This window comes from Taurulus bubalis (assembly GCF_910589615.1).
Source record: "Taurulus bubalis genome assembly, chromosome: 12".
Lineage (NCBI taxonomy): Eukaryota > Metazoa > Chordata > Actinopteri > Perciformes > Cottidae > Taurulus > Taurulus bubalis.
Window position 1 is genome coordinate 374,881 of NC_136600.1, and position 13,943 is coordinate 388,823.

Genomic DNA, 13,943 nt, shown 5'->3' on the forward strand with positions numbered 1-13,943 from the left:
ATTATAAATGTAAGAAATATTAGAAAAAAAGTAACTAGTGGAATTAAGTCTGAACTTTTCAAGAAAGTCACAATATTATGAGAATAAGTTATTGTCTGACTTTATTCTTGAAATATTTAAACTTTCCTGAAAATGAACAACTTTATCTTTTTTTTGGTTCAATGACTTGTCTCCCAACATGACTACTCATGATGTTGACCTTTTCTCCAAATGATTCGTAACAAAATGTAGTTTTCCTCAGTTAGCTAAAAGATGTGATGTCATACCTCCCATCTCCAGTTACCAACAGGCTCTAAGGCCAGCAGACTGGGGGAACCGGGTCCTGAACACACAAACAGGGTTAGGGTCAGGCAACAACAAGGCGGTCCAGCTCAGACGACCTGGCAGCAGCTGGCCGGAGCCGAGGAGCAGAGGAGGCCGTCCCTGGAGGCCCCGCCCCGCTGGATGTTGACGGAGATGGTCTTCTCACACAGAGGTAGTTGGAGCACGCCGTTCTTCAGAGCGCTCAGGTGACCGTGAGCGTCCCTGCTGTGCGGCGCTGTTTTGCGGTGGTGGTGGGCGTGGGTGCGCGGCAGGGCGGCGGTGGTGGGCAGGGTGATGGTGTCCAGGCTCCCGGTGGAGCCGATGCACATCCTCCAGGCTGATTTCTCCTGGGTCTTCACGCTCCCCGCTGAGAGGCCGAGCGGGTCCATGAGAAACTCCCCCCCCCGCGCCCCCCGGTGCTGCAGCTGGGAGCTGAAGCACAGGCTCATCAGCTTCAGGCTCTCCACCAGCTCGGTGCCGCGGCTCGCCGTGCGGGACGAGCGGGACAGCACGCTGGGGGCGGGGCTAGTGGTGCTGCTGTTGTTGCAGCAGCTGGAGGGCCGGTCTTGTCCTTTGCTGCCCCCGCCTCCCCCTCCCCCGCCCCCTCCACCACCTCCTCCTCCCTCGTCGCCACCACCTTCTGGAGGACTCCCCCGGTCTGGACCCGAGGTTCCCCCTCCCTCTCCGGGAGGTTTGCCTTGCCCCGAGCCGCCGCCGCCTCCCCCGTTGCCCCCCGAGCTGCCGGGCGGCCCCTCGCTGCTGTCCCTCCGGTTCCAGCCGTAGCTGAAGCCCGAGTCTTTATCCAGACGCCGCCGGTGGCTCTCCGAGTCGTCGTCGCTGGTCTCGGAGCTGGAGCAGGACGAGCCGCGCCCCTGGCTCTTGCGCCGGTGGTAGCGCTTCTGCGTGGAGCCGGGGGACGAGGAGGCGGCGGCCCCCGAGCCCACGTCGGCCGCGGCCCCGGCCAAGTTCATCTTGAGGCGGCTGAGCTTGGGCGGCAGGCCCTCGTCCACGGCGAAGTCGTCGTCCGACTCCCCCTCCTCCTCGAAGATCTGGTTGAGCACGGGGGCGCTCTTCCTGGAGGTGAGGCGGTTGGTGATGGAGGGGGGCTTGCGCCTCAGGACCACCTGAGCTGGGAGGGGGGTCCGGCCCCGCTCTTCCTCATCCTCTTCGTCCTCCTCCACCCTGAAAACGCACGAGATTTGTGACTTTTTCTACCAGATGAGAACGGGCTCACGAAGCAACGCCAGACAGTTATGAATTATTGAATTATAAAACGATCAAATAATAGTCCGGTTAGAATGGTTTTTTCTATAAAGTCCAAAAATCTAGAAATATTGAAACTGAATCCCACCTGAACAGGCAGATCCGCTGCTTGGCTGAGGTGGATGGAGTGGGGGCCCTGGTGGAACCAGATCCAGGAGTGGGGCCCAAAGCAGCGCCGGCTCGCTGGAGTGAGATGGACATTTAAAACCAACATTCATAGCGGTGTGGACATGAAAGCAGAGCGTGAAGACGGGGTACCTGTGCCAGCGGTCTTGGGGAGTCGGCCACCGTGTCCTCTCCGCGGCGGCCCAGCTCCAGCAGCCCTTTGGAGCGGTGCCCGTTGAGCAGGTTCTCCGCGCTGCGGGCCGGGGACTGGGGCCCGCCGGCGTGGGAGATGGAGGACGCCGCCAGGCTGTCCTCGATGTCCTGGTGCATGTCCACTCTGGTGGGCCACGACTGCCTGGGGGGGCACAGCAGGGGGCACGACGAGACTCAGACTGCAGTGTTTAAGAAACGTAGCATCCTCCCATCCCTTTACTTCCCTCTATCCGGGGGCAGGTAAAGGTAAACACAGATCTGTAGTCGTTGTTAGCGCCGTTAACACGGTTAGCTGCGGGCTCGGCCACCGCCATGTTGAGAGCCGTGTGGAGGGAATAGACTTGATTTGTCACCTTAAGTCAGGATGTGATGGAACATCTACGAGACTCAGGCCCATATTAAATACATGTTATGAGTATGTCTCGACTATTTTCTCTCCCCCTCAGCCCAGCAGGTGGAGGCCTTGTGAACCCAGAAATGGAAATGAAACCTTTGGGGATCTAACCTTATAAGCCAATGCGGCAGGGCTCTGCCGAGGCGAGCCGGACCGGCAGTAGAGCGAGACGGGTCAATTACCCTCTCACGGCTCCACCGTGACTCAGATGGTCGTTATGATGATGAGCAGCAATCTTTCTGCTCCAATAAATAATAAAGAACTGGAATGGTGCACACAGCATGTGAAACGTGAGATGGTTCCTGTACCTGAAGTGGGCCTTGCTGTTGCTGGGGCTGGAGGAGCGAGTCTGGACCTCCTTCTCCTGCTTCTCCCTCAGGATCCTCTCTGCTAGCAGGTAGTACGTGGCTGTGATGTGGTTGTACTTGTTGGTCTCCAGGGCTCTGAAACACAGTCACATACTGTCAACTAGTACAACAAGAAGAAGAAATACAGTGCTGGGGGTCAACAGCAGACAATTCAAAATGATCAAACTGGACGCTTTCAGTTGAGGCGCTTTAAGACACTTCGCTGGGCAGAAGCAGCTCCGCTACAACAGCCCGTTTCCTTGTGCAGCACGACCTGCTGACCCCTGTGAGCCAGATGGAACGTGTGTAGGTGTAAAGAGAAGCCCATTCTGATGCCAACAGCTGTACACACTGGAGGCAAGAAAGCATTTGTGCAACTTGTGTTGTGCAACAGTAAATAACTCGGTGCCCCGGATACCTTCAGGAGTCAGAACATGCATCTGATAAATCATTCAACACATGTCTGTTGATTCCCACGTGTGGCGACAGTTCACGATGCATCATGTGCAGTGCTGCGGCCTCTTGTTCACTTAAAATATATATATATATATATATATATATATATATAGTATTATATCTTGTGTTGCGCTGCTGATACTGTTCCAGAGTGTCAAATACATACAAATAAATAATGAAAGAAATCCTGTAAGTTGTAGACTATTGGCCTTTAAACACCATAACTGCAGAGAGCAGTAGGCCTTTACTTCCAACACGTTCATCTTGGACATACGCTGTTTTTTAAAGTATATTTAGTCTTTATGTCAGTGATACAAACATTGTTTTGTTTTTCCAATTTGCTGCTGATGTGGTTTGCCGAGTTTACATTCCACACTTCAAAGTTCAATTCCCAAAAATCCCCAAAATCACAAATTCTCCCCAGAGGGCTTAACAATCTGTACACATAGGACATCCTCTGAGCCTGGACCTTCAGGAAAAATACCTTTAAGGGGAGAAAAAGGGCAGAAAGTTGAGGTAGAGCATCAGGACGTCCTTAGTTCACCTGTTGATGGAAGCCTTCCAGCGGCTCAAAGGGCCACAGATGTGAATCACCAAAGGGAGCTTTCCTTCAGAATTATTGTATTAAGAAATGTGGTGCCGCTGCTTCTGTTAAAAGTGGGGGCCAGTTAATAGACTGGCAGACCAGGGGCCCAGTTAATAGACTGGCAGACCAGGGGCCCAGTTAATAGACTGGCAGACCAGGGGCCCAGTTAATAGACTGGCAGACCAGGGGCCCAGTTAATAGACTGGCAGACCAGGGGCCCAGTTAATAGACTGGCAGACCAGGGGCCCAGTTAATAGACTGGCAGGCCGGGGATCCAGTTAATAGACTGGCAGGCCGGGGATCCAGTTAATAGACTGGCAGACCAGGGGCCCAGTTAATAGACTGGCAGACCAGGGGCCCAGTTAATAGACTGGCAGGCCGGGGATCCAGTTAATAGACTGGCAGGCCGGGGATCCAGTTAATAGACCGAGATAAAAAGGGAGGAAAGACGGGGCTAAGGGTGCAGATGTCCACATTATCCGGGTTGCCTTTAGTAGTCTTTTAGAGCCATTTACAGTATTTTAGAGCCATTAGGAGCCTTTTAAAGTCTTTTAGAGTCTTTGAGGTTTAGGTTTTAGGACTAAACTAGACTACATGCAGGACTGGTACAGAGTGCGTTGGTTCACCAGAGAAAAGATGTCGCACAACTTACTCCACGATGGCCTCTCGGTCGGCGATGTCTCCGAGCACCATGCGCTGGATGATGCTGCTGTGCTCCTCCTCCGACAGGCTCTTGTGGGACACCAGCGGCGTGTTGTACTTGGTGGCCGGGGACGGGTCGACGCCCTGCAGCCAGGCGTGGCTCTCGATCTCCTCCAGGGAGGCCCGGTGCTTGGGATCCCTCTGAAGCATGCGGTCTATCAGGCTAGTGCCGCGAGGAGGGCGATATAACAGAGGGAGGATAAGAGAGAAAGAGCACACACACACACAATGGGTTTTTACACCATCATATTCATGTGGTCTGAACATTCGGTTCTGGTTAAGTCTATTGTTTTTCCAACCCGCTTTAGATTAAACCACACCCACTTCTGCGTTAATGAACTGACAGACTGAATTGATGCAAGAGTTAGCAAGCTAGCACACCTAGCGCCCGCTCCTCTGTGAGACTACTTTGCCTGGGAGGGAAGTGAGGGCTGGACCCGATGCTGCTGCTGGATACCAGCCCGCTATGCGGCTCATTTTCTGGACCCCTGTGTGGCATGAAAGCATGGTGGAAATAGCAAGCTGGCTAGCTAACTAGCCAGACGCTAAAGGAGTAAAACGCAACGCTTCAAGGCCACAGAAGGAAGAGAAAAGGGCATGCTAGGATTTTAGGGCTTTGCTTCTCACTCTGAACCCCGGCAGCGCCCCGGCAGCCCCCCGGCAGCGCCCCGGCAGCGCCCCGGCAGCGCCCCGGCAGCGCCCCGGCAGCGCCCCGGCAGCGCCCCGGCAGCCCCCCGGCAGCGGTGTACCGCACAACCCTATGTGTAATGTCAAAAAATCATATTGGTTCAAATAAATTCATTGCATACGAGTTCATAGAAACATTACAAATAGGTTCAAATAATTAATATGTTTTAAGTTCAATACAAAGAATGGAGTTAGTACTATTCATTTATTTACTTAAGTATACCTAACAATAAATACTTGAGTTAAGCATTTTTTTCCACGAAAAGGCTTTGAGGTATTTAACTTAAATGGTTCAAGGCAATCAGTTTCCTTAAACTATTTGAGTTGACTTTACTCATCAGGTTTTACAGTGTGTTTTTGTACATGTGTGTCTGTCTTTGTGTGAGTGTGGATTAGGGCTGTGCAGTATACAGGTTTCAGATTTCCATATGAATTTTTCACACACCATCATACCAGTGCTTAGACACAACAACCAGCATATTTTCTGCACAGGTCAATGATAAGAGCACAGCGAAGCTACTTACCCGTCAGGTATGCTAGCTTCAGTCATGGTTAAAAATTACACCGCCGAGTGCATGCTGGGGGCAGGCCAGTTGTAGCAGGTTGGGCGGCGAACAGCTGTTTGTGTGGCGTGTCTTCCGCTCTGTCTCTTCCTGTTTTTGTGTGCGAGCTCTACCAAGCATACCCGCGGTGACATTTTATAACCTCGACTAAAGTTTGAACCATGACTGAAGTTAGAACCCTGACACTTAAGTAGCTCCACTGCGCTCTTAACATAAAGCTGTGAAAAATAAATGTTGCTCCCTGCTGTAGTGACGGCTCGCTGTCTCGTGTTACTCGGTAAACAAATAATGTTATACTGCCAGAATCTTACAAAATACCATCATATGAATTATTGGCCATACCACCCAGCACTAGTGTGTGTGTCTCTCTGTGTGTGTTTGTATGCGTCTCTCTGGCTACCTGTGTGTATGTGCATGTCTGTGTGTGTGTGTGTCTGTTAGTGTATATGTGCATGTCTGTGTGTGTGTGTGTGTGTGTGTGTGTGTGTGTGTGTGTGTGTGTGTGTATCTGTGTTTGTGTGTGTTTGTGTATCTGTGTGTGTCTCTCTCTGGCTATCTGTGTGTGTATGTGTGTGTCTCTCTCTGTGTGGGTGTCTGTGTGTTTGAGTGTGTGTCTGTTGACTTACAATGCATTTTTTGTTCTCATAAAAAGCTTAATATTTCAAGAACTTCAAAGGCAAGATGCCAAAATAATGATACTTTCTGAGAGAGAACACTCTTGTGAACGTGTAGAGGTTGTTTGTGGGTCTCTAGGCTACACAATGTGTCTCTAGTTGCAATTTCAAAATCAGGTACGGTCGTCAGGGGGAGACATTTTTGAGGAAGATTTAATATGGCGCAGTATGGAGGAAGGAGGAGGCCACCTCTCACATCTCCATCTCACAATCTGTTGGATTCAAATCAACCCAAGTTTACGAAGTAAGACAAGATTTCCAACATTTTGATGTATAAATTATGCCCAAAAAGTTAGTATTGTGGAGGAGATGGCAAAAAGCAAATAGTTTTATGACGAAATCTGGAAGTCTATCTACACTCTAGCTGTGACGTCACCCACTCTGAGCTGCGCAATACACACCCATGTTAAACGCAGAAAAGGTCGGAAAAAAGCATAAAACAAAAACGCTGACAGTTAAAAAGTTATTAAGGATATCAAAAAGCTGAGTCATACGGTAATAGCTGAAGGTTTTGTCAACATTTTAAAGTTGAAATGGTGTCACCGCCTGAAAGCAGGGCGAACCCTGAAGCTTTTGAAGTTGAAGAGATTTAAGCGGATTTGAAGATGTTCTCTATAGGATTCCATTCATTATTTTTTTCAAAAAAAGCTTAATAATTTGAATATTTGAAAGAATATCAATCATATGAAATTATAGAATAATAGCTGAAGGTTTTGTCAACATTTGAAAGTTCAAATGGTGTCTTTAGCTGAACGTATGCAGAACCTGTACGCTTTTGAAGTTGAAGAGGATTTGAAGATTTTCCCCATCCGCTCCCAGTCATTTTAATTTTCATAAAAAGGTTAATAATTCAAAAATTTGAAAAGTCAGAAATATGAAGAGGTCATTGCCATCATGTCCTTAAAGAGCTGAACATTTTAATAGCTGAACGTTTTAAATAGCTTAATATATGAAGGAGTAGAAGAGATTCAAAATACGTACAGAAGAAATAGAATAATAACAAGAAATTGCATTTCCTGCTGAAAATGCGTTGGAATGCAAAAAGCTGAAGCTTAAAGACTTGAAAATATAGCTGAATATAGAAGAAAATAGCTGAATATAAGAAATATGAAATTATAGAATAATAGCTGAAGGTTTTGTCAACATTTGAGCGTTTAAAATGTGTCTGTAGCTGAAGGTATGCAGATCCTGTACGCTTTTGAAGTTGAAGAGGATTTGAACATTTCCTCCATTGGATCACATTCATTTTAATTTTCATAAAAAGCTTAATAATTCAAGTCAGAAATATGAAAAGGTCATCGTGTCCTTAAGGAGCTGAACAATTGAATAGCTGAGCAGTTTCTGTAGCTGAATATATGAAGGAGGAGAAGAGATTCAAAATGTGTACGGAAGAAATAGAAGATATACAAGTTGAACGAGAGAGGTATAAAAGAGAGAGGGAGAGAGTGAAACAGAAGAGAGAAAGAAAGACAAAAGAGGAAGAGAGAGGGGTATAGAACGAGAGAGGTATAGAAAGAGAGGGAGGGAAGGAGGGAAAGAGAGACAGACAGAGAGGGAGGACAGAGAGAGCGAGGGGGAGGGATGGAGAGAGACAGGACATAGAGGGAGAGAGAGGGGGAGAGAGAGCAGGAGAGAGTGAGAAAGACAGAGTGAGAGGGATGGATGGAGAGAAAGAGAGACAGACAGAGAATACGTGAGTTGTTATGCCGTGTTCACACCGGACGCGACGCGAGTTTGTGGCGCCGCGTCCACCGCGGAAGTTTCCTCGCGCGAGTAGAAAGAGGGCGTTCACACCAAACGCGAATTCGCGGCACGACCAAAGGGGCGTGGCTTAGCTCTGTCGCTTGCCTCTGTGAGAGACAAGCGACGAAGCTTTCATTTCCGCTATCGACCATGGAATAAATAACCACTAGTTCTGCTTTATACTTGTTGTGGAAGTCCCAAACATGTCGGAACATGAAACGCCCTCGTGTTCGGGTTCATGACATCATCCGTAGCCGCACACAGCTCGGTGAATTTCACCGACTCCTCCAGGAACTGCGTCTCGCGTATCTCCGTAAAACGATACCGATTATGCCATCCACCATGGAAACAACCACCAGTTCTGCTTTATACTTTTTGTGTAAACTCCACATATGTCGGAACATCAAACTCCATGGCGTCTGGGTTCATAATATTATCCGTAGTCCCACAACAGCGTCTCAATGAAGCCGCTGTCAGCGCTGGTTCAGGCGGAGCAGCAGCAGTTTCATTCAGAAACGGGGAGACGGCGGTGGTGACGGGCGGGGCTTCTTAACGCTGATTCTCAACGCTGATTGGCTGCCGCAACTTTGCGTCACGCGATTTCTCCGCCAGAGTTGGGAGAATTCAACTCACGCGAATTCGCGCCGCGTCCTTCGCTTCGTTCGCCCCAGGTCAAACGTTCTGTTCGCGCCGCCTCAACGCGTCTATCTCGCCGCACATTCGCGCCGGATTGACTTTACATGTAAACTGGTCGCGCCGCGTCCGGTGTGAACACGGCATTAGAGGGAGCGGGCTTCAGAGAGAGAGGGTTGGTAGCATGTTAAGAAGCTAACCTGGAAGGACTTTGGACCCAGGGGAATGTAGATGTGAATATACCATACACTCAATACCCATAGTGCATTGCACTCTTGGAAGAGAGAATCATTTAATTTTCACAGAATACAGCTGAGAGCGCAGGGGGCGCTACTTACCTGACAGGGTACAAATGCTCAGTCACGGTTTCACATTCATAAAATTACACCAGCAAACTGAATGCTGGGAAAACTCCGCCCACTTATCATGATACTTCGTCGCACAGAAGAGAGCGTCTCCTGTGTGGGGGAGTTTCCCAGTGTGTGTGTGTTTGTGTGTGTCAATGTGTTTGTGTGTCTGTCTGTCTGTGATATGAATACCAGCCCCTTTTGTCTTTGATATCTAAAGAATCAGCAACTCCTTGACTTCAAAAAATATATATATTTATTATTTATTTTCTACGTAAGTCTGAGTGCACGCAACTGTATTACCACGTGCACGCGCGCGGCCGTTCCTTCACCAACAGCTGCAGTGTGTGTGTGTGTGTCCCCACAATGACGTTAAAACAAGAATGAGTGTGAAGCGGTGATTAGTTCAAACTGAAAACACCTGTGACATGAGGGAGAGACTGAGTTGTTTGATCTCCATAGACTCCAGTGCGTTTTCTTTTTTTATAAAAAGATTCATATCTCAAGAAGTTCAAAGGCAAGACGCCAAAATAATAATATTTTCTGAGAGATGATACTCTTGCGAACGCGTCGATGTTGTTTGTGGGTCTCTAGGCTACACGATGTGTCTCTAGTCGCAATTTATAAATCAGGGACGGTCGTCAGAGAAAGACATTTTTGAGGAAGATTTAACATGGGAGGGAATGGAAGAAGAAGGAGACCACCTCTCACATATCGTCTGATTTAAACACGCCTGAATCTGTTGGATTCAAATCGACCCAAGTTTAAGAAGTGAGACAAGATTTCCTACGTTTTGATGTATAAATTATGCCCAAAGACTTAGTATTGTGGAGGAGATGGCAAAAAGCAAAAATAAAATCTAACTAATCCTCCAGGGGAACTACACTCAAGCTGTGACATCACCACTCTATGCGGCGCAATACACACCCATGTTAAAGGCAGAAATGGTGGGAAAAAAAGCATGAAATGAAAACGCTGACAGTTAAAAAACTATAAAAGATATCAGAAATCTGAAATTATAGAATAATAGCTGAAGGTTTTGTCAACATTTTAAAAGTTTGAATGGTGTCTTTAGCTGAACGTATGCAGAACCTGTCAGCGTTTGAAGTTGAAGAGGATTTGAGGATTTTCCCCATCCGCTCCCATTCATTTTAATTTTCATATAAAGCTTAATAATTCAAAGATTTAAAAAGTCAGAAATATGAAAAGTCATAGCCGTCGTCTCCTTAAGTAGCTGAATATTTTAATATTTGAACGGTTTCTGTAGCTGAATATATGAAGGAGGAGATGAGGTGCAAAATACGTACGGAAGAAATAGAAGAATAAAGAAGTTGAATAAAGAAGACAATAACAACAGTTGGAATGCTTCAATGCTAAAGCATTCCAACTAATACACATTTGAAGAACAATAGTTGGACTGCTGAAGCATTCCAACTAATGAAGTGAGCGAATGCGACTCCTGAGACTGACGAGATGTGATCCACTAGAGAGAAGAGGCATCACTCCCTTGGGAGTTGTGGAAACCACAGAGAAGCCCTCTCGGCTGAAGTCAGCTTGGACCAAACATCAGCGATGCTTCTTTGACCCCAGAAACAGCTAATGGATGTCCATTAGAGTCAGCGTTTATGACTGTTTCTTGTTATGCCAACATGTGTGCACCTGAATCATGTTGCTGATTTCAGTCCAATCATCTTCAAATAGTTTGCTGAGACAAACCGTTGAACCGTTGAAACAACCGTTGTAATAACTGTTGTAATAACTGTTGTAATAACTGTTGTAATAACTGTTGTGCAGGCCGAGCCGACGCTGTGGTTCCAGTTGTTCATGAAGAGGGAGGCTTTGTTTCTATTCTCAAGAGCTAAAATGCAATAAGAAAACACAAAGCCAGCTTAAGCTTAGTTTAACCCGTTCACATGTCACACAGTCCATAAAAACACCATTTACATCATACCAGGAAGGCTTTAAAACAGGAGGGCTGAAACATTCAATATGTTGCAGCCAAATCAAATAGTTTACAGGATATTCAACCTTTGCTTCTTTATAATGCATTTCATACTTGTATAAGGACCATAAAGTAGTCCATGAATATGAGATATGAGTTTACAGATAACGACAAACCCTCCTCGTCACAGTGGAAGTTTGTTTGTGTCTTTTTGCCGTTACACCTCTAGCTGATGCGTCTCTCTGGGTCACTCGCTGCCTTATAGGAATCTTCACATTGTATTTAGCTGGTACGCCCTCTGGTGTTTGGGAGTGTAATGCAGCGTAAACGCCTGCGTTGTGCTTCTCACCACCTTCCTTTGTACATTTACTCCACCAGACATTAGGACCCGGCTCCCAGGACACGACCCTCAACACAGCTGATGGAAAGCAACCACTTCAGTTATTTAGCTTCCATAACGCGCCTTCTTTCAGACCAGTGAGAGAAAGCACACAAAATACTCATGTAATCGTTGGGTTTTACTACTTTGGATCTCCTGGTTCCCCCTCTGTGTCACCGAGAAGTGATCCAGCAGAGAGGAGACCCACTGGACTACGCCGAGTCCAGCCCGAGTCCAGCCCGAGTCCAGCCCGAGTCCACTTCTGCAAACCCACAAGGCTCGGTACCCGCCGCACTTATCCCAGAGTCAAACCCGGACCCCGACCTGTTGGTATCAGACCGGTGAGCAGCTGATGATGATGCTTGATATTATTATAGCCTCATTTAGTTCATACTATTATGTATTCATTGGTGGTTACCGCGGGCAACTGGTGCAGGACTCCGCCCTGCGCTGCAGGCGACGTGTGCAAAAGAGACCCACAAGTGTAAGGGACCCAAACCCGGTTCCAAATGGGGACGGTGCTAAATGAGTAAAACCTGGAGTATTGATGAGGTCCAGAGGGATAATGGTTCCGCTGTCGGCATTTTAAAACGTCATGTATAAATGTATTTAAAAAAATATTTTTTCATGAAATATACAAGAATAAGAAGGCAATGTCAGTTATTTTTGATATTCTCAATTTTTCCGACAAAATAATAGCAAAGGTGTGATGAGCAGCGTCAAAGCCCTGCAGCATCAGCAGAGAAACCCAACCCTGTGCCGTGAGCGGCTCATTCACAAGAAGACCCTGAAGCTCGGACCCAGCACGCCACACACAGCCCTGCTGCTCTGGAGCCAAAGCCCTTCAGGTTCATCACAGCTGCTTCGGCTTAGCGCTTCAATCTGGCCGCATCTCTGCTCGGACTCGCCGGAGATAAGCGTTTATTTCCTGTGTCTAAAAATACTCAGAGTGGAAATAAAGAACATGCTGAGCACTCTGAGGCCACGGCTGCTCATGACATCCACTCATGACGCTGGACAGCAGTAACAACAGCTACCTTTTGTCTCTACGTGTGTGTGTGTGTGTGTGTGTGTGTGTGTGTGTGTGTGTGTGTGTGTGTGTGTGTCCAAGTAAGGTACAGATAAGGTAAATAGTGGCTGCACAAGGCTCTGGTCTCTGTTGTAAATCTTGACTTCAAAAAATCCCTGCTGTGCATCTGGAGAGAATTAATTAGTACTAATTTAGGAGCGTGACTTTCAAACACAAATGACGAATTACACGACTGCTAATTTATCTGTGTGTGTGTGTGTGTGTGTGTGTGTGTGTGTGTGTGTGTGTGTGTGTGTGTGTGTGTCACTCACTCTTTGCAGGCGCTGGAGACGTGGGCCGGCACAGTGTATTTACAGTCCATGATCATGGTGAGAGTCTCGCTGTCGTTGGCTTCCTGGAAGGGCGGCTGGCCGCATACCAACATGAACAGGATCACACCGAGACTCCAGATATCTGAGGCAGAAGGAACCAAACAGAAGCACCACCTGAATCCATGTGTACTGCTGCTTGTTGTGTTTACCTTCTTTCTTTACAGCATATCAAGACATTTCTGTATGAATGGAATACCAAGTTCTTTCTTTACAATATGAAACACATTACATTTAGCTGACGCTTTTATCCAAAGCGACTTTCAATAATTGCATTCAATTATGAGTACAAACTCAGAACATGAATCAAGAAAGTACAATTTCTTCAATAAAGTTAAACTACAAAGTGCTATCAGTAAGTGTTAATTAAGTGCTACTAATTAACTAAATATATATATATATATATACACACACACATACACACATAATTGTTTAGTAGTGGTGTAACGGACCTTGCGGTTCAATGCGTATATGAGATGCCAATTAATTATAGTTTACCTTAACCATCACAGCGTGGGATACAGTTTGACTGACAATCGTTATCTGCCAATATTCAGCCACATATGTGATCAGAAAATCAATATATATGCTTTTCTAGTCGCCGATCGACCACTAACGGCCGACGAACGAAGGCTCAGGTTAACGCCTCAATAACGATGACCTAGGGACACAAAGGTCATTCTGCCAGCCTGGGTTCATCCAGGAGTTGAGCTATTTCACAGACTGGCTGTCTGATACTTTTATTTTTCTCAGCATGGCTAAAAATAAAGAAAACAATTATAATTTGGATATAAACTCTATTTCCGTTAAAAGTAAACATTATGAAAATGATTTTGAGCAGAGTGATCATCCATCACTTCTCCTTGGCACATCTAATGACCAGAGCAGCACAGGACTGGCCCTGGAGTCCCGTCTGACAGCACCGCGTGGTGCGGGTGTGCTGCCAGTCTGACGACAGCTTCCACGCGCTGCGTCTTATTCTGGTGGCCGTTGAGTTATGAAGCAGACAATCGGCGCTTCATGCTCCGGCACAGTTCCCCGCAACATCAGAGCTGCTTTTCGGAGCACTTTCCACCTCGACGGTGTGCTGCCGCATGTACACACAAGCTCAGCTAGAAGCCAGGAGGCGGCCGCGCACCGCCGTTTCCTTTGTGCTGTAAAGGATTTGTGTTCAACTTCATTTGTGTATCAAGACATTTTTAATTAGT

At 47.1% G+C, this 13,943-nt stretch overlaps 1 protein-coding gene across 1 annotated transcript in view; it reads right to left on the reverse strand.

Moving 5' to 3' along the window:
- Positions 1-248: 248 nt before the first annotated feature.
- Positions 249-13,943, reverse strand: part of snrka (SNF related kinase a) — a 29,937-nt gene continuing 16,242 nt past the window's right edge. Inside the window, exons 3-8 of the mRNA XM_079227661.1 lie at positions 12,679-12,820; positions 4,320-4,532; positions 2,587-2,721; positions 1,825-2,026; positions 1,655-1,749; positions 249-1,485 (exon numbers count right to left, since the gene is read on the reverse strand). Of these exons, the coding sequence (XP_079083787.1) occupies positions 372-1,485; positions 1,655-1,749; positions 1,825-2,026; positions 2,587-2,721; positions 4,320-4,532; positions 12,679-12,820 (1,901 nt within the window). The 3' untranslated portion in view covers positions 249-371. The remainder of the gene's footprint in view (positions 1,486-1,654; positions 1,750-1,824; positions 2,027-2,586; positions 2,722-4,319; positions 4,533-12,678; positions 12,821-13,943) is intronic.